This window comes from Vipera ursinii, assembly GCF_947247035.1.
Source record: "Vipera ursinii genome assembly, chromosome: 3".
Lineage (NCBI taxonomy): Eukaryota > Metazoa > Chordata > Lepidosauria > Squamata > Viperidae > Vipera > Vipera ursinii.
This window is the reverse complement of record NC_139516.1, coordinates 8,335,718-8,353,809: the sequence shown is the minus strand read 5'-3', so window position 1 is coordinate 8,353,809 and position 18,092 is coordinate 8,335,718. Positions and strand designations below refer to the sequence as shown.

The following is an 18,092-nucleotide window of genomic DNA, read 5'->3' as shown; positions in this document are numbered from 1 at the left end:
CTTAAAAACTTCCAGTGTTGGAGCATTCACAGCTTCTGGAAGCAGGTTGTTCCACTGGTTAATTGTTCTAACTGTCAGGAAGTTTCTCCTTAGTTCTAGATTGCTTCTAGGTTGTGGTTGTCCCAAAGCCCAGAGTTCCCCAACCTTTGTGGGTTGGTGGCCCAGAACTGGGAGAAGGAGGAAAGAAGGGATGATTTTTGTGAGGAGGGAGTGAACATGTGCACATGATCACCCATTGCTCAAGCGAGCGGGGCCTGAGCGCTCGCGCAAGGTGGGCCACAAGCACCCATGATGCTCATGGCGATGCTCACGCAAATGGGGCCATGAATGCCCACAATGCTCATGGCGACACTCACAGGAATGGGCCTGCGAACTCCCGCAGTGCTTGCACCAATGCTCACATGAGTCGGGCTGCAAACCCCCACGGCACTCATGGTGACACTCGTGTGAATGGGGCTGTGAACTCCCACCATGCTCGCAACGACAGTCACGCAAGTTGGGCCACAAATGCCTACAATGCTTGTGGCAACACTTGCACAAATGGGGCCATGAGACCCTCTGATGTTTGCGGCAATGTTTGTGCAAGTGGGGCTGTGCATGCGCATGCACATGTGCCACTGGCCAGCCACTCACACAGCCCGGTGGCCAATAGGCCGCAGCCTGATAGTTAGCTACAGCCCACAGTTTGGGGACCCTTGCAAAAGCTGCTTTTCCAAAAGGCAACTGGATATTCTTGGATTTTTTTCCAACAATACTTTGGCCACCATTTAATGAGAAGAGAGGACTCCTTGGAGAAGACCCTGATGTTGGGAAAGATGGAAGGCAATAGGAGAAGGGGAGGCCAGAGGAGGAGATGGTTAGATGGTGCCATTAACGCAATGAATATGAATTTGGACAAACTCTGGGAGATGGTGGAAGATCAGGTAGGTCTGGCTGAGGTCGTGAAGAATCGGGCATGATTTAGTGACTTGTGGGAAGTCAGCCCCCCAGAGAAGGAAATATTAAAAGAGGCAGAATAGATGGATACTGGAGCCGTTCCACCAGGCACCTGTGATAGCTTCCTAAAATGGGTCCCTTTCCGACACACTTTAAAAATGTCCAATTCAGACCACACTTTATACCTGCTATGGAATTATTTATGAATGGCCAGAGAGCATTTTAGACAGGGAGTCGTGATTCATGCAGAGAAATGGGGTTAAATGGTCTCCCAGCCTGTATTGGCATACATATTTATAGAGCTCAGCTGGCATTCTGTCAAGCTAATTTCTCAAGCTTCATTGGGCTCCAGTTCTCAGGAGCAGAAGATCCGTGTCTATCCCACAGTCACTCTTGGGACCTCCTCAACCAGGAATTATTCAAAGTACCAATCCTACTCTTCTACTGGTACTAACAGTTAAGGAGGAGAAGACCTTTTTTTCAGCTAGAGAACAGAGCAGCCTTTTCGGTCAGTATTACATTTAATTCTATCCACAATTTCCAGGAGGAGCTGATGGACAGCGAACCGTTACAGCCTCATCGAGCGATTCCTAGAACAGACCTCCAATATAATTTTCCTGGCATCTATACACAGACCAAACTTTATTATAACTGAAATTTATAGCCTCGTTTGGGGCGGCGCGCTGGTAATTTATAAGAAGACATCAAAAGCAGCCCCAGCTAAATGTTTTCCATCTTTGCAATAACCGGCAAGAATATTATTGTTTTTAAATGTAAATAAGAAAAATTAAAGGTGGTCAAATGGATGTTTGCTTCATAAAGTGCCCCAAAGCCAACTGCCTGGAGCTAATTGTCTACAAAACTAGTAGTAAATGCATGGATTTTTTTAGGAATAGGATGTGGCCTTGCCTGCTTTATTGGCTGGCTTTGAAGCATCATGAAGAGAGCATTAACTCAGAACCTTCTGTTCTGGTAGCCTCAACATCTGTTAAGATTGCAATTCATAGAATGCCCCAGGGGATTCTGGGAATTTTAGTTCTAGCACTGCCTGAAAGCCTCAAGTCATTTTTTCTCAGTACATAAGTGAACAAGTGTAGTGTTTTTTATTCATTTATTTAGTTGGGTTCTCCTTATCTTCTTTTAAGACTTGTGTGAAGAGCAGATCATATTTTAGGCCCTAGAGAGAATGACTGGCCCAAGGTCACCCAGCTGGTGGGACTAGAACTCACAATCTTCTGGTGATTGGCCTAGGGTCACTTAGCCGGCTTTCCTGCCTAAGGCGGGACTAGAAGTCATAGTCTTCTGGTGATTAGTCCAAGGTCACCCAGCTGGCTTTCATGTCTAAGGTGGAACTAGAACTCATTGTCTCCTGGTTTCTAATCTGGCACCTTAACCACAGTGGTGGGATTCAGCTGGTTCGCACCAGTTCAACAGAACCGGTAGCTAAATTTTGTTGAGTTCTGAGAACCGGCTGAATACCCACCACTTCCAGGAGTCCGTTCTAGGCCTGGGAGGCCTGGAGAAGCTGTCCCAGACCTAGAACGGCCCACCAGAAGTGCATGGATGCTACTTCCGGAAGTCCGTTCTAGGCCTGGGAGGCCTGGAGGAGGCCTCCCAGGTCTAGAATTGCCCACTGGAAGTGCACAGATGCCACTTCTGGAAGTCTAGGCCTCGGATACCCAGGCCTGCACCCACACAGAGAACCGGTTGTTCAGGTATTTGAATCCCACCACCACTTAACCACTACACTAAATTGGCTCTTAGTTCAGAAATTCCTTCCTTGTCTGGATGGCAGAGCAGGAATGGCAAGAACATAAAGAAGCATTTGTTAGCAATGAACACTGAGAGCCAGAGATAAGCTGAAATCCAGTCTTACCTTTTGCTAGCACAAAGGAATATTTATACGAGCTGGCTCTAAATTCTGAATGACCTTTCCCACTGTCAACCATCAAATAGAGTTATCGTCCTGAAGTATAATAAAAAATAGAGTATTTGACCATGTTCCTCTTCGTCTCAGTGGCAGTCCGGCTTTTTCAAGAAAATCAACAATATAGTCGCTGTTGTTGCTGCTGTTGTGGTTGTTTTAAATTTATTAGCTACCCAACTCCAACTGTTCGTGTGGATCCATAAGATCAGGGGTCCCCAATCCCCAGGCCATGGACCGACACCAGGCCATGGCATGCCAGAAAATAGGCCGTGCTAAAAAGTGAAGCCCCATTTGTGGGATGCGGGCAACATGCAAAACCACCACCACCTCTCTGGTCCGTGGAAAAACCTCTCTCCACGGAACCGGTCCCTGGTGGCCAAAAGCTTGGGGGCCACTGCATAAGATGGTAATACAGCTCTCCAGGATGCCATTGCTTCTCATCTGTACCCTATCTAGGCAAAATCACAATTAGATTAGAATAAAAGAGCTGTGGTGGCACGGTGGTTAGAATCCCGTATTGCAGGCGGATTCTGCCCACTGCCAGAAGTTCGATCCTGACTGGCTCAAGGTTGACTCAGCCTTCCATCTTTCCGAGGTCGATAAAACGAGGGCCCAGATTGCTGGGTAATATGCAAAACCCCTTAGAGAGGGCTGTAAAGCACTGCGAAGCGGTATATAAATCTAAGTGCTACTGCTATATTTGTAGCTCAGAGTTGAACTGTGGGGCCCTTGGTGCTCTCTGAGCTTGGCTGTTTTCTTGCAGACATTTCATTACCCAACTAGGTAACATCCTCAGTGCTATTAGGGGATGGGGTTTGCTCTCATATTCTAGTAAATTTCCCTGTCAGTGTTAGTAGGAGTAGTCTTTGCAATTATTTGGGTTGTTTACTGTTAGCTTGTTTGGGCTACTGTTTGCTTCTTGATTGTGGATCTAATGTTAATCTTGCTGTTAATCTCTGCTCATCTGGTGTTGACTGATGTTCCCTTTTGGCTTGTTGACTCTTTTGAATGGTATGTAGGAAACATCTGCAAGAAAACAACCAAGATCCCCCCAAAGTCACAATTGTTCATAAGAACCCTGTTCATCTTTTCACGATTTTCTGGGTTATGTTATCGTCCTGTGCACATATGGATACCTACAGTGGCAAACCTGTCCATGGGGGGCTGCCACGTTATTTTCTTTCAAGGAAGTTTAGGAATGTTTATTTTCAAAGTCTCATCCTGGATACTGGAAGCAGTTCTCTATTTCATTCCTATTTTGATGACCTGCCAAATGGTTGCCCAATTATTACCAGGATGTATGCAGAATACTAGTTCAAGGCTGATCAATGGTACTGAGTCAGTAGTATCAATGCAAAATTATTATTAATCAAATTTCCATGCCCTCTGACTCCCCGGGATTCTATAATTGTCACACAGCAGCGGAGTTCACCCAACTGCTCACTGAAAGATCTAGCAACTCAATTTATAGAACACACAATTCTTAGATCCTGTTGGCTTTGTTCATTTGAATGGGGCAGGAGCTAATTTGTGCGACAAATTCCCCCTCACCAGTTTAATTTGTCATTCAATATATTAATGGTTGGAGGAACATGGTGGCTCAGTGGGTTAGGACGCTGAGCTTGTCAATCAGAAGGTCGGCAGTTTGGCGGGTCGAATCCCGAATGCTGTGTAACAGAGCGAGCGCCTGTTACTCGTCCCAGCTTCTGCCAACCTAGCAGTTCAAAAGCACTTAAAAATGCAAGTAGAAAAATAGGGACCACTACGGTGGGAAGGTAACAGCGTTCCATGCGCCTTTGGCGTCTAGTCATGCCGGCCACATGACCACGGAGATGTCCTCAGACAAGTGCTGGCTCTTTGGCTTTGAAACGGAGATGAGCACTGGCCCCTAGAGTCGGAAACGACTAGCACACATGTGCAGGGGAACCTTTACCTTTATATTAATGGTTGCTGGTCTAGGAACCAGGAGATTCTGAGTTCCAGTCCCACCTTAAGCATAATAGCTGATTGAGTGATTTTGGGCCAATCACCAGGAGATATATGAGTTCTAGGCCCGCCTGAGGCATGAAATTTGGCTGGTGATTTTCGGCCAATCTCTCTTTCTCAGGCCCACCCACTTCAGCAGGAAGTGTTATCATTGTGGGGAAAATAGGAGGAGGAAGGAATATTACATGTGTTTGCCCCTTGAGTTGTTCGTAGAAAATAACAAAGGGGTATATAAATAAAACAGATGAATAAATAAAATACTTTGATTTGCTCTAGGACTATCCCAGGCCTATCCACTGGACAGCAAAGCTAAAAGATATTCTGCAAAAAGCAATAATAAGAAGCCATTTTTGGGTTGTAGCTAAGGAAACTATATGGGTGTGTCCCAACACTGGGGAACTAATTTTGATTTGAAATGTGAAATGAGTTGAACCATTTCAAAAGTTTTCAATGGGAAGGCCTTGGCCATAAACTATGCAGACAATCCACAGGACTAGTTACCTAAGGAGTATGATGAGAGCTTTTTTTTTTTTCTGGACCTTTCTGGTTTCGGCTAAATCACATTAATTCAATCCAGTATTGTTAGAATCAAAGTGCTTCGAGTTAATTAAATGAACCTTTCAAAGAGAGCCCACCGGGTTTTCCAGTATGAGATTAGTGGCATCTGAATTACAGCCCCATAAAATAAAAGAGTGCCTCTTTTAATAAGAGAATATTTGCTGCACAATGGCAAACGCGGTTTCCTTGATGATTTGCATGGCTGGTGGCACAGCACAAATGAAGGAAATGAGAAATTTGGCTGTAAAATGAAACTCCCGCTTTCACTTCCCTCACAGAAATAGAAGCTGCTTAGAATTAAGTGTGTCTCTGGTCGCCAGTGCTAGAGCATAGAATAACAAATTTGGAAGGGACCTTGAAGGTCTTCTAGTCCTACCCACTGCTCGAGCCATTTCGGATAAATGATTGCCCAGTCTCTTCTTGAAAGCCTCCAGTGATGGAGCGCCGACGACGTCTGAAGTCATGTTGTTCCATTGGTTGATTGTTCTCACCATTAGGAAATTTCTCCTTAGTTCTAGGTTGCTTCTCTCCTTGATGATGGCTAGTTTGGTGAGTTTCCATCCATTGATAGAAGATGTACAGGGATCTAGAATGGAAAGATGAACAGTGGACTTTAATAACCATAACTACCCATTGATCTCATAAATATTTCTATCTCTGGACCTGACCTTCAACTCTTGACATAAATTATTGGATTTCAGTTAGAAGAGGAAGTAGCCCAGACACTGCCCTGCAGAGGCTGTGTGGGGTGACCCATCCCGATGTGCAGCTTGCCTTAGCTCATGTTTGACCTGGCGTTGTTTCTTACCTGTCCTGCTTTAGCTCCAAGCTAAAGTCCACACATATCAAAGTTTGTCAAGTTTGAAAAATATAGTCTAAGACAAGGGTCTCCAGAATTGTGGACTTCAGCTCCCAGAATTCCTCAGCCAGCATTCTGGGAGCTGATGTCCACAAGTCTTAAAGCTGCCAAGGTTGGAGACCAGTAGTCTAGGACACGGGTTGGCAACCCGCGGCTCCGGAGCCGCATGCGGCTCTTTGAGCCGTCTCCTGCGGCTCCCAGCTGCCCGGTGCGCGCGCACCTCTTCGAACGGGCAGTGGTGCGCGCGCACCTCTCCAAATGGAGAGTGGCACCGCCCGTTTGGAGAGGTGCACGCGCACCTCTCCGAACGGGAGGAGGTGCGCGTGCACCTCCCCAAACCTTTGGAGAGGTGCGCGCGTACCTCCGCACGAATGGGCAGCGGTGCCGCTCTTTGAGAAAGCTGCTGCGGCCCGTCTGCAAAGCTGCCAAAAGCGGCAGCTTTGCAGACGGGCCGCGGCAGCTTTCCCAAGAAGCGGCGCCACTGCCCATTCCGAGAGGTGCGCGCGCACCTCTCCGAACGACCGTAGGTGCGCGTGCACCTCCCCAAACCTTTGGAGAGGTGCGCGCGTACCTCCGCGCGAACAGGCAGCGGCGCCGCTTCTTGGGAAAGCTGCCACGGCCCGTCTGCAAAGCTGCCGCCTCCGCTCCCTTCCTTCGCCCAGCCTGCTTTTCCAACCTCACTTCCCTCTCTGCCAAAGCTCCTCCTTTTCTACTCAAACCGATTTTCGGGGTTCCTCGGCTTACACCCCTTGGCGAGAGACCCCAAACGTCCCTTTCTCGCCGCTCCTCCCTCCCTGCCCGCAGAGGCTCTTGCCCTCCCCTGGCTCGTTCAACGGGGGGGAATAGGTCGGGTACCCCTTTCCCCCCGAGAACGACACATGTAAATCTCAAAACAACCCCGGCAAGCTTCGCGCAAAGCCGCCAGGCAGACCCGCAAGCTGGGGCTCAGAGCCAGCAGCTGGAGGGGAAGAAAAAGACGGCGCCGTCTGAGGAGTCTCTTCTTCAGCTATCTTGCTCTGCCCGTCTCCCGCTTGAAAGAACCTCCTCAGCGGATCGGTGCGGTGAAGAGGCCGGGCTTCCTTCGGGGGGCCTTTCATTCCTGTACAAGGGGGAAGGGGAACTCTCTGTGCTTTTGTGTGTGCGTTTGTGTGTGTGTGTGTGTGTGTGTGTGTGTGTGTGTGTGTGTGTATGTAAAGCACGAGAGAGGGAGGAAGGGGGGGGGAAAAGCGAGATCTCAAGCCCCGATGTTTCCTGCCTTCCACTGCCGGCGGCCGCCCCGCATTCTTAGCATTCCTAGGCTGTGACACCGAGGTCGTCGTCGCCGTCTCCGCTGAGCAGCGCCGCTTGGAAGAGAAAAGGAGCAGGACAGGCACACTCGCCCCAGCGGAGTGGCCGGCCCTCGTTTTAGTAGCGAGACAATAATCGCTCCCCTCCGCCCCCCCAATGCTCCCAGTTCTCCCGTTCACCCGCCGCCCCGCTTTCCTTCCTGAATTTTGCGCTTCCTTACCCAACTCCAAACTTTCTCTAGTGCCCCTGTGCTTTAGGAGGGGGAACCAAAGGCAGAGCCGTTTCTCTCTCTCTCCCCCCCGCTTTTGCCGCTCCCCCACCCAACCAGTATCCCGCTTCTCCTTCCTCGGCAGCTTTGCAGACGGACCGTCGCCATCGCGCAACAGGGAACCGGTTCCATCACACATTAAAAAAATGGCAACCGCGCGCGTCCGCAAGAAAAAACTGTTTTGCGCATGCGCAAAATGTTTTTTGCGCATGCGCGTGCATGGACGCACGCACGCGGCTCCCACTTTTTTTTATGTGTGATGGAACTGGTTCCCAGTGGCTCTTTTCCTTTTTCAGGTTGCCGACCCCTGGTCTAGGACAAGGCTTTTCAACCTTTTCACCCATTGTACCACTTTTAGGATATGGAAACATCCGAGTACCACCAGTCGCCTAGCAAGGTGTCAAAAACCTGTTGACCAAAAAAAAAAAAAAAGGAAAAAAGTGATGAAGTACAGGTAGTCCTCGACTTACAACGGTACGCTTAGTGACTGTTCGAAGTTACAGTGGCACTGAAAAAAGTGCCCCCCAAGCCACAGCCGAGCAAGACACCTGCCTGCCCGCCCAGCGGCGCTCTTCCTCCTGTCCGAGGTTTTTATTGTTGTGAGCATTTCTGTTGAGGATTGGCAGCACGGGTGGGGGGGGGTGTTTGGTTTTTATTCCCCCCCATCTGCTGGGTGGTTGCAGAAGTTTTTGGTCACTTCACATGACCCTGGGGCACTGTGACCATCATAAACATGAATCAGTTGCCAAGCCAATGTACCACAGGTGGTACCCGTGGTTGAAAAGCCCTGGTCTAGGAGATAGCTAGGACATTTGCTTCTGTTGTGTTTCCCACACATACAAGCATGGAGTCTCTAATCTGTAGTTAGCTAGATGTTAAGCTTTGCTTACAGACTAACAGAGTTGGAAGGTCTTATGGTCTTATAGTCCAACTCCCTTCTTGAGCAGGAGACCATATACAATTCCAGACAAATGGCTGTCCAATCTCCTCTTAAGAACCTGCATTGATGAGCACCTACAACATCTGGAGGCAAGCTGTTCCACTGATTAATTGTTCTCACTGATAGGAAGTTTTTCCTTAATTCTAGGTTGGATCTCTCTTTGATAAGCTTCCATCAGTTACTTCTTGTCCTGTTCTCAGGTGCTTGGGAGTGTTGAAGGAAAAGGCTTCATCATGGTTCAGTCCAAGCTGGGAATAAACAACATGGTGACTGCTTTAGAAAGAAGGTTGAAGTTTATTGAAGAGGAGAGCCAGACAGAAAGATGGCTCTGGAAGAAAAGAGAGCAAGCACATGTAGGGAGTGGGTTTTTATATCTTCTTGAGACTTTTGTTTGGAGTTGTTCCTGTGGCATGAACATTGACCTGAGTCTGAGTGCACCTTTCTGGTATTCTGATGGTGGTGGGTTAATCCTATTATGTCCCAAAGGTCATATCCTGCTTCCCTGGGGCTGGGGCTGATGACTCTTAGATTTTTGGTGTTGATTCTAGGAATATTTCTTCCTAATCCCAGTTTCCTGACTCCAGTTTTTCTGACAAGATTATCATCTGCATTTCTACAGAGCTGGTTTCTGCTTGGGGGAGGGAGACTTGGGGCTATTAAGAAAACTGGGCATGCTTTTCTGCCTCTTTAAGATCCTTTGAGGAAATATATTTTTCTGCCCTTTTAATATTTCCTTCTCTGGCAGGTGGGGGTGACTTTCCACAGGAGAGTAGGTCCACCTCCCTCAAATATTGGAAAACTTTTTTATCTAGATCAGTGATGGCGAACCTTTTAGAGTCCGAGTGCCCAAACCGCAACCCACAACCCACTTATTTATTGCAAAGTGCCAGGGCCACATCAGCATTGTGGTGCCCTCGGAGAGGGGGGGGCGGGCAGGGAAGCGCCTCTGAGTGCCGCCTCTGGCAGACAAATCCCGGGGGCGCAAAAATGGGCCACTGTGCTGCAAGGCACAAAAACGGCTCCTGCTGTTCTGCAGGGTGCAGATAGAAGGTGCTGCACCACGTAAGAACAGGGCAGGGCTAGTGAGTATCACGCAGGCACTAACCATGCCCCATTTGCAGCGCATGCATGCTTGTGGCCCCGTGCATGCCTGCACGCATGTAAAATGCTTCCCCCTCCCTTTTCTTCCAGTCCACCAATCGACAATGGTTGGTGACCTCTGCTCTACCACCTCTACCCGAGCTTGTTAGTTGGCCGCTTTGCCTCCTTTGTGCTGGGTGGGGCTCCTGCTCTGGGTGATGGTGGTGGCTTGATGGACCTGCTGCTGGCGGCATTGGCGCGTGTGTCAACAGAGAGGGCTCTGAGTGCTGCCTCTGGCACACGTGCCATAGGTTCGCCACCACTGCCCTAGATCTTCATCTCTGCATTACACTAAACAAACCCAGTTCCCACAACCATCCGTTGTATGCTTTAACTTCCACTCCCCTAATCATCTTTGTCGCTCTTGGCTGTACTCTTTCTAGAGTCCTAACGCCTTGAATTACCTTTATCCTGCATTTCCTCTAAATAGACCTCCTTTTTGTGAGAGTTCTAAAATCTTCTCAACTAATACTGGTCTCAAGAATGGTGATAAGCCAACAAAGAACACTTGGTAACTTCCAGCAACGTCCAGTCTTCCCATCCTGCTTATTCCATCAAAAGGGAGCATTCTTCTCTTCCTGCTCTCTCATAATCAGAACAAAAAAGATGCAGGCATTCTATTTAAGTCCATCGCTTCTCTATTTAAGTCCATCGCTTCTCTAATAAATAATTCTTTTCCTTTTGTACCTCTGAACATCTGTCTCTAGGTACACTTAACAGATGTTTATAGTCCAAAAAGACCAACAATGTCAATTAAGGAAATAGCATTTATTAAAGGAAGGAAGGGTACTTAATGGGCTTGATTCTATTTCCAAGCATATGTTCTGCTAAATAGATTGCTATGTCGACATTTTTTTGCCAGAAAATTTTCCCAACAAAATGAATAGAATAGAATAGAATAGAATAGAATAGAATAGAATAGAATAGAATAGAATAGAATAGAATAGAATAGAATAGAATAGAATAGAATAGAAGAAGAGAAGAGAAGAGAAGAGAAGAGAAGAGAAGAGAAGAGAAGAGAAGAGAAGAGAAGAGAAGAGAAGAGAAGAGAAGAGAAGAGAAGAGAAGAGAAGAGAAGCTGGAAGGGACCTTGGAGGTCTTCTAGTCCAGCCCCCCCCCCACTCAAGCAGGAGAACGTATACCATCTCAGACAAGTGACTATCTAGCCTCTTCTTAAAAATCTCCAGTGATGGAGCACCCAAGTCCTGCAGCCATTCTTCATATGTTTTAGTCTCCAGGCCTTTAATCCTCTTAGTTGCTGTTCTCTGAAATTTTTCCAAACTCTCAACATCTTTTTTGTGATATGGTGACCAAAATTGCCTGCAGTATTCCAGGTGTGGTCTTACTAGGGCTTTATAAAGCATAACTAGTACTTTGTGTGATCTTGATTCTATATGAGTTCATCTACAGGTTCATTCAATCAACTGTTATGAGTATCAACAGCCAAGGTGTTTCCAGCCCTGCCTGCAATGGGATGAGCTACGAATGTGTGTGCCCCATCATCAAGAAATTCACCAATATCTGATGAATCTCTTATCTACCTGAATATGTTACATATCATTCTTCAGCACCCACTGTTCTTCCCCACATGTTTGTCAAATGCCAGGGAAATCAGGAGATCCAGGCAGTTGAAAGGAAGATAAAGATTTATTGCAAGCTTAAGCTCCCTACAAGAATCTGATCCACTAACCATTAAAGGAAATGAGCGGGAGATAAGAAGGCATTCAAGGTGGGCTGGACTTAGATCTCAGCCTGGTCATCTCTTACAAGGTTTCAGCTCTCAAATGGGCAAATTAATGTTTGTCTATAATGTTTAATGAATCCAGATTGAATCAAGCCGCCCTACAACAGGTACACAAGAAATTAACAGCCCTAAGGGAAGTTTTCAGAAATATACTTTACACAAAATAATTATAGAAAAGTGTGCACTTGATTGTTGTTGTTGTTAGCTGCGAAGTCGTGTCCGACCCATTGCGACCCTATGGACAATGTTCCTCCAGGCCTTCCTGTCCTCTACCATCTTCTGGAGTCCATCTAAGCTCACGCCTACTGCTTCAGTGACTCCATCCAGCCACCTCATTCTCTGTCGTCCCCTTCTTCTCTTGCCCTCAACCTTTCCCAGCATTAGGCTCTTCTCCAGTGACTCCTTCCTTCTCATTAGGTGGCCAAAGTATTTGAGTTTCAACTTCAGGATCTGGCCTTCTAAAGAGCAGTCAGGGTTGATCTCCTCTGGGACTGACCGGCTTGATCGCCTTGCAGTCCAAAGGACTTGCAGGAGTCTTCTCCAGCACCACAGTTCAAAGGCCTCAATTCTTTGGTGCACTTGATACTTGAATATTTATTTTTAAAAAAAACAGTTTTAAAAAATTAAAGGCAGAAAAGAATTGAAAGACTGACTCAGAAAAGAATGGAAGTGATCATTTACACAGCAACACTGGACTTGTTTACTGTATTGCCATTCTCCTTTCCACAATCAATATTAGGTTGTATCCCGCTACAAAAGATACACATATAATTCATAACTGACCTTTTCACACAATTGTTGGCTCGGTGTCGTGAAACATTTGGTTCCTTCAGCTGTTTGGCACCTGGTTAGAAAATGTGCCACTTTTTTTGTTTTCTTTTGCAAGAACCCCACTGATGGCTGAAAGAGCAGATTCAGAAAGAAAGAAAAAAGGTTCAGAATCCAATTCTACTTTTCACGCCTATCATTGTGGACAATTAAATACAAGAGAAGCCAGGTGTTGTTGTTGTTGTTTTTTTCAACAAATGTTGAATCCTATGGAGGAAAGTTGGTGTGTAGGACCATACGTTGTGGGTCAGGTAAAAATGGTGACCTAAGTCTCATACCTATTGCCCTATTTCAACTATTACACTTGTCACTGTGGACTTGAACTTTGGAGAATGTGACTCCAGGAAGCAAAATTGTCACACAAAAAGCTGTAGAAATCTTTGAAAGGACACTGGGCTCCGTCAAAGACTCAGCGAAGAATCCCCCACCTCAGAATTGTTTTGTCAGTGACATGCCTTTCCCAGAGTGAAGCAAAATGTCTTGCTACTTAAGTTGTTCTGGTGTATTATTGCAGAATAAGAATAATAGAATAGCACCATTGAAAGGGACCTTGGAGGCCTTCTACTCCAACCCCCTGCTCAAGCAGGAGACCTTATTTCATTCTGGACAAATGGCTGTCCAACCTCTTCTTAAAAACTTCCAGTCTTGGAGCACCCACAACTTCTGAAGGCAAGTCATTCCATTGATTAATAGTGCTAACTGTCAGGAAATGTCTCCTTAATTCTAGGTTAGATCTCTCTCTCTCTCTCTCTTGGTAAATTTCCATCCGTTGCTTCTTGTCATGCCCTCAGGTGCTTGGAGAATAGGCCAAGCCCCTCTTCTTTGAGGCAGCCCCTCAAATATTGGGATACTGCTATCATGTCACCCCTATTCTTTCCTTTAAACTAGACAATTCTTTCAACCGTTCATGTGTTTTAGCTTCCAGTTCTCTAATCATCTTTGTTGCTCTTCTCTGCACTCCTTCTAGAGTATTGACATGGGTGTTTTTTTTATTGTGGCGACCAAAACGGTATGCAATATTCCAAGTGTGGTCTTACCAAGAGCCTTGGTGGAGCAGTGGTCTAATGCCTCCTTAAGTAACACCAGCTGCCTGCAATTAGTGCAGGTTCGCATCCCACCAGGCTCAAGGTTGACTCAGCCTTCCCTCCTTCCGAGGTAGGTAAAATGAGGACCCAGATTGTTGGGGGCAATTAAGCTGACTTTGTAATAATGCCGCTTGGGGTGTGTGTGAAAGCCCTAATAAGCAGGCATATACATAGAATGAAGGCTACTGCTAAGCTTGTAAGCCGCCCTGAGTCTTCGGAGAAGGGCGGGATATAAATGGAATTAAAATAAATTAAAAAATAAAAAAATGTAGAGTGGTGTTATAATGGAGAATGGTTAGAAGAGAATATTTGTAGCTCAGGGTTGAATTGTGGAGTTCTTGATGCTCTTTGAGTTTGGTGGGTTTCTTGCAGGTGTTTCATTACCCAACAGGGTAACATCATCAGGGCTAGAAGGAAGTGAGGTTTGCGAGGAGGAGGAGGAGGAGGAGGAGGAAGAGGAAGAGGAGGAAGAGGAGGAGGGGGGGCTAGGATTTTCTTGGTGCTCTCTGAGCTTGGTTATTTTCTTGCAAGTGTTTCATTACCAAACTAGATAACATCATAATGGAGAACTCCAGCATTGGGTAGGGGTTAGATTAAATGTTCTTCAAGGTCCTTTCCAACATTAACATTATATGAGTTCTGTTTTCTGAGGTGTCCTCTAAGAATTCAGTGGCCAGAAGATGTTTCTGACATACTATGAGCATGCACATACAGATAGTCATCCATTTGCGACCGTTCAAAGGTCTGACAGAACAAAAATAGAGGATTTACAATCCACATTCAAAGTTCCAACAGTCAGTCCCTCTCCGTGGTCATGTGGTCTAACTTTAGCACTCAGCAACACAGCTGCATTTATGGCTGTTTGCAGAAGCCCACACTCACACGACATTTTTTCAACTACTGTTTTGCAGGAAACTGCTACTTTCCCTATCCAGCAAAATCACACCAGAGCAAACAATGGGTCCGCTTCACAACCATGGTTTTCAGTCACTGACCACCATGTTTGTTTAATAACCATCGTAAAAAAAAGATTGTGAAATCAGGACAGTCATGTGACTGACCAGTCTTACAACTGTCACTACTAGGCAGTCTCCATTATGGGTTGTGTGTCAAGGACTAGTGTAAGCCTTTTTGGACACTTCCACTTGCCTTCCCAAGGCAACCAAAAGAAACTTTTTAGCATGCGTGACAAATGTAGAACAATCCTTCTTGCTGGTGGAAATTTTACCTGAGAATTTTAGACAGTACAAATCCCCTTACTAAGGTGAATTGTGCTGCCCTTGAAACTGGACATGAGAATTGATCTCACTCTGATCTCACAACCTCCAAGTGGCCTCAATGACTCTCTAAAACAGGGGTGTCACACTCGCAACGTCACGTGACGTGTCGTGACGTATTGTGACTTTTTTTTCCCATTGCCGGCTATGGATGGACGCGGTTTCAGCATGACGCATCTGGCCCGTGGGCTGGCTATTTGACATCCCTGCTCTAAAAGAATGCAAATGACCAGCTGTCTGCAAGGAGTATAAATCCTTCCATTCCTCACCATCCAGTTAGAGCGGAAGAAGCTTCTTGGATGAGAAGCGAAACGTCTTCAAAGAAAACAAGAAAGTCCAGTTGCCTTGTGAAAAAGCACCTTTGGGACAACCATGACCTGGATGATTGAGAATCTCCATAGACAACTCACTCTGAGACAAAGTTTTGTTAAAAAGCCAGCCCAACTGCCACAAAACCTGGCCAATAATATAATTGATAGGAACACCATTTGTCTGAAATGGTATAGGGTTGCCTGCTTGAGCAGGGGGTTGGACTAGAAGATCTCCAAAATCCCTTCCCTTATTCCAATTCTGTTATTCGGTCTGGCACACACAAGGCTCAGCTGGGAAAACACAAATTTATATCTTCACAAGATATAGATAATCAAGTCTTTTAAAGATCTAACAGCTTCACTTGTATGCTTTAAAAAAGCTTCCTTACTTATGCCTTGGTTATATATATATATATATATATATATATATATATATATATATATATATATATATATATATATATATATATATATATATATATATATATATATATATATATATATGGATCCTTGGTTTTTCGGGTTTTTCCCCGCGTAGAATTAAAGGTGTAGGCGCAACGTTTCGACGGAATCCCATCCGTCATCATCAGGCTTCTGCTTCCTTCTTCTGGGAGAAGCATGTGGCTGTTTGTTCCTCTTTTTTAAACTGCCAGAGGGGGTGTGTTCTGTGGAGGTGTGCTCTGATTGGGTAGGGGACCAAGTGTGTTCTGATTGGGTGGGAGTGTGTTTTGAATGGTGGGTGTGTTCTGATTGGGTGGGGGTGTGTTCTGAGTGGATGGGCTGGTCTCAGCTACCAGCTCCAGACCTGAGCTGGTGAGTTGTGCTGCTTTTGTTCGGCTTCGTGTTTGTGGTGGTGCCATGTTTTTATAGTGGGTGTCAGTTTGTTTATTGTGTGGTTTGGAGGGGTTTAAAGTGGCTGATGTTGCAGCTGTTGCAGCTGTAGTTAGGTTTCTGTTTTGTGGTTGTGTGTCTTTATCGTTGTGGGTTCGGATTTGCTTTTTGAATGGTTGTGTGGTGGTGATGTCATGTGATGTTATCATGAGTTTGGGTCTGGTATCATTCTTGGTGGTTGGGCTTCGTCTGTCAATCAAGGCGGGTTTCCAAATGGCTGGTAGACGAGAGGTATCATCTCGTTTATTCATGCTGTGGGGGCGTTTTTCTATCTCAATGGCTTCTCTGATTATTCTGTTGTTAAAATGTTCAATTTTGGCGATAGTTTTGGTTTTTTTAAAATCAATTTCATGTCCCGTGGCTTCACAGTGTTGGACCAGGGATGAAGTTTGTTCTCCTTTTCTGAGTGAGTTTTTGTGCTCTTCAATGCGTGCACTTATTCTTCTGTTGGTTTGTCCGATGTATGTGGTGGGGCAGGTGGTGCATGGGATTTCGTATACTCCTTGGTTTTCTAACCCAATTATGTCCTTGGGGTTTCTTAGGATGGTGGATATTTTTCTGTCTGTGTAGAATGCTGTTTTGATGTTGTGTTTTTGGAGGACCTTGCTGATTCTGTCTGTGGTCCCTTTTAAGTATGGGAGGAGGGCTTTGCCATTTTCTTGTTCTCTGTCTTGGGTTTTTGTGGGTGTCTCTCTTCGGATTAAGTTGGTAATCGTGTTTCTTTGGAATCCATTGGCTGTTAGTACATTAGTGAGAGTGTGTAGTTCGGTTTTTAGGTGTTGTTCGTCAGCTAGGTGTTTTGTTCTGGAGATGAGTGTCTTGGCTACGGAGTTGATCTGTGCTGGGTGGTGGTGTGAGAGTGCGTTCAGATAGCGGTGTGTGTGTTTTTTTTTATGGTAGATAGTGTGTCCTAGGGAGCCGTTGGATTTCTTGTAGACTAAGACATCAAGGAAGGGAAGTTGATTGTTAGCTTCTGTTTCCATGGTGAATTGTATTTTGGGGTGTAGGCTATTGAGGTGTATGAGGAAGTCATCCAGTTTTTCTTTGCCGTGTGGCCAGATTACGAAGGTGTCATCTACGTATCTGAGCCAGAGTTTGGGTTTGTGGTTGGATTTTTCTAGAGCGAGGGTTTCAAAGTGTTCCATGTAGAGGTTTGCGATGACAGGTGAGAGGGGTGATCCCATGGGTGCTCCTTCCATTTGTTTGTATCTTTGTCCATTGTAGATGAAGTATGTGTTAGATAGGCAGTGGTTGGTCAGATCTAGGATGTGTTTTGGGGGGTTGTATTTATTTAGGATAGCTGTCAAGGCTTCTTTGATAGGCACTTGGGTGAAGAGGGATACAACATCGAAGCTCACAAGTAGGTCCCAGGGCTGTAAGTTTAGTTTACTTATGATCTCTATGAATTGGAATGAGTTTTGTACGTGTGAGGTGATGGAATTTGCATAAGGCTGTAGTTGTTTGGCAAGAAATTTGGCTAGATTTTGTAGAGGTGAGCCTATGGAGCTGACTATGGGTCTGAGTGGGGTTCCTTCTTTGTGTATCTTGGGCAGACCATAGAGCTTAGGACATCTGGATGATTTTTCTCTGGGAATGATTGTTTTCTGGATCTCTTCACTGATGGGGGTGGCTTTTATTTTTGATTTTGTGGTTTTTTCCAGGTAGGTGGTGGGATCTGTCTTGAGGAGTTTGTATGTGGAGTCTCGGAGTAGGTTGGATAATTTGGTATGGTAGTCAGATGAGTTCATTACCACCGTGGCGTTGCCTTTGTCTGCTGGCAGAATGATTATGCTGGTGTCATTTTTTAGGTTAAGTAGTGCTGTCTGTTCCTCTTTGGGTAAGTTGCTTTTGGGTGGTTTGCTGGTGCAGAGGATGTTGGTAACTTCGAGTCTGATTTTGTTGGCGTCATCAGGGTTAATTTTGGTCAGGCTGGATTCGACTCCGCATATAATGGTTTCCGTGGGAATGTGTTTGGGAGTGACTGCAAAATTAAATCCTTTAGACAGGACGTTGGTTTCGGCTTTGGTGAGAATCCTATCTGAGATGTTGTGCACA

The 18,092-nt window shown here is 45.8% G+C and overlaps 2 protein-coding genes and 1 long non-coding RNA gene across 3 annotated transcripts in view; 2 read left to right on the top strand and 1 right to left on the bottom strand.

Annotated features, from left to right (window-relative positions):
• LOC310639325 (neurotensin receptor type 1-like) overlaps window positions 1–8,649 on the top strand; it is a 118,201-nt gene extending 109,552 nt beyond the window's left edge. Inside the window, exon 2 of the mRNA XM_083360963.1 lies at window positions 8,180–8,649. Coding sequence (XP_083217089.1) covers window positions 8,180–8,236 — 57 coding nt within the window. The 3' untranslated portion in view covers window positions 8,237–8,649. The remainder of the gene's footprint in view (window positions 1–8,179) is intronic.
• Window positions 1–18,092, bottom strand: part of LOC310639380 — a 472,331-nt gene that overhangs the window by 82,628 nt on the left and 371,611 nt on the right. The window lies entirely within an intron of this gene.
• LOC310639352 (neurotensin receptor type 1-like) overlaps window positions 1–18,092 on the top strand; it is a gene marked incomplete at its 3' end in the record, with an annotated part of 90,158 nt that overhangs the window by 29,758 nt on the left and 42,308 nt on the right. The gene's annotated exons all lie outside the window — the stretch shown is intronic.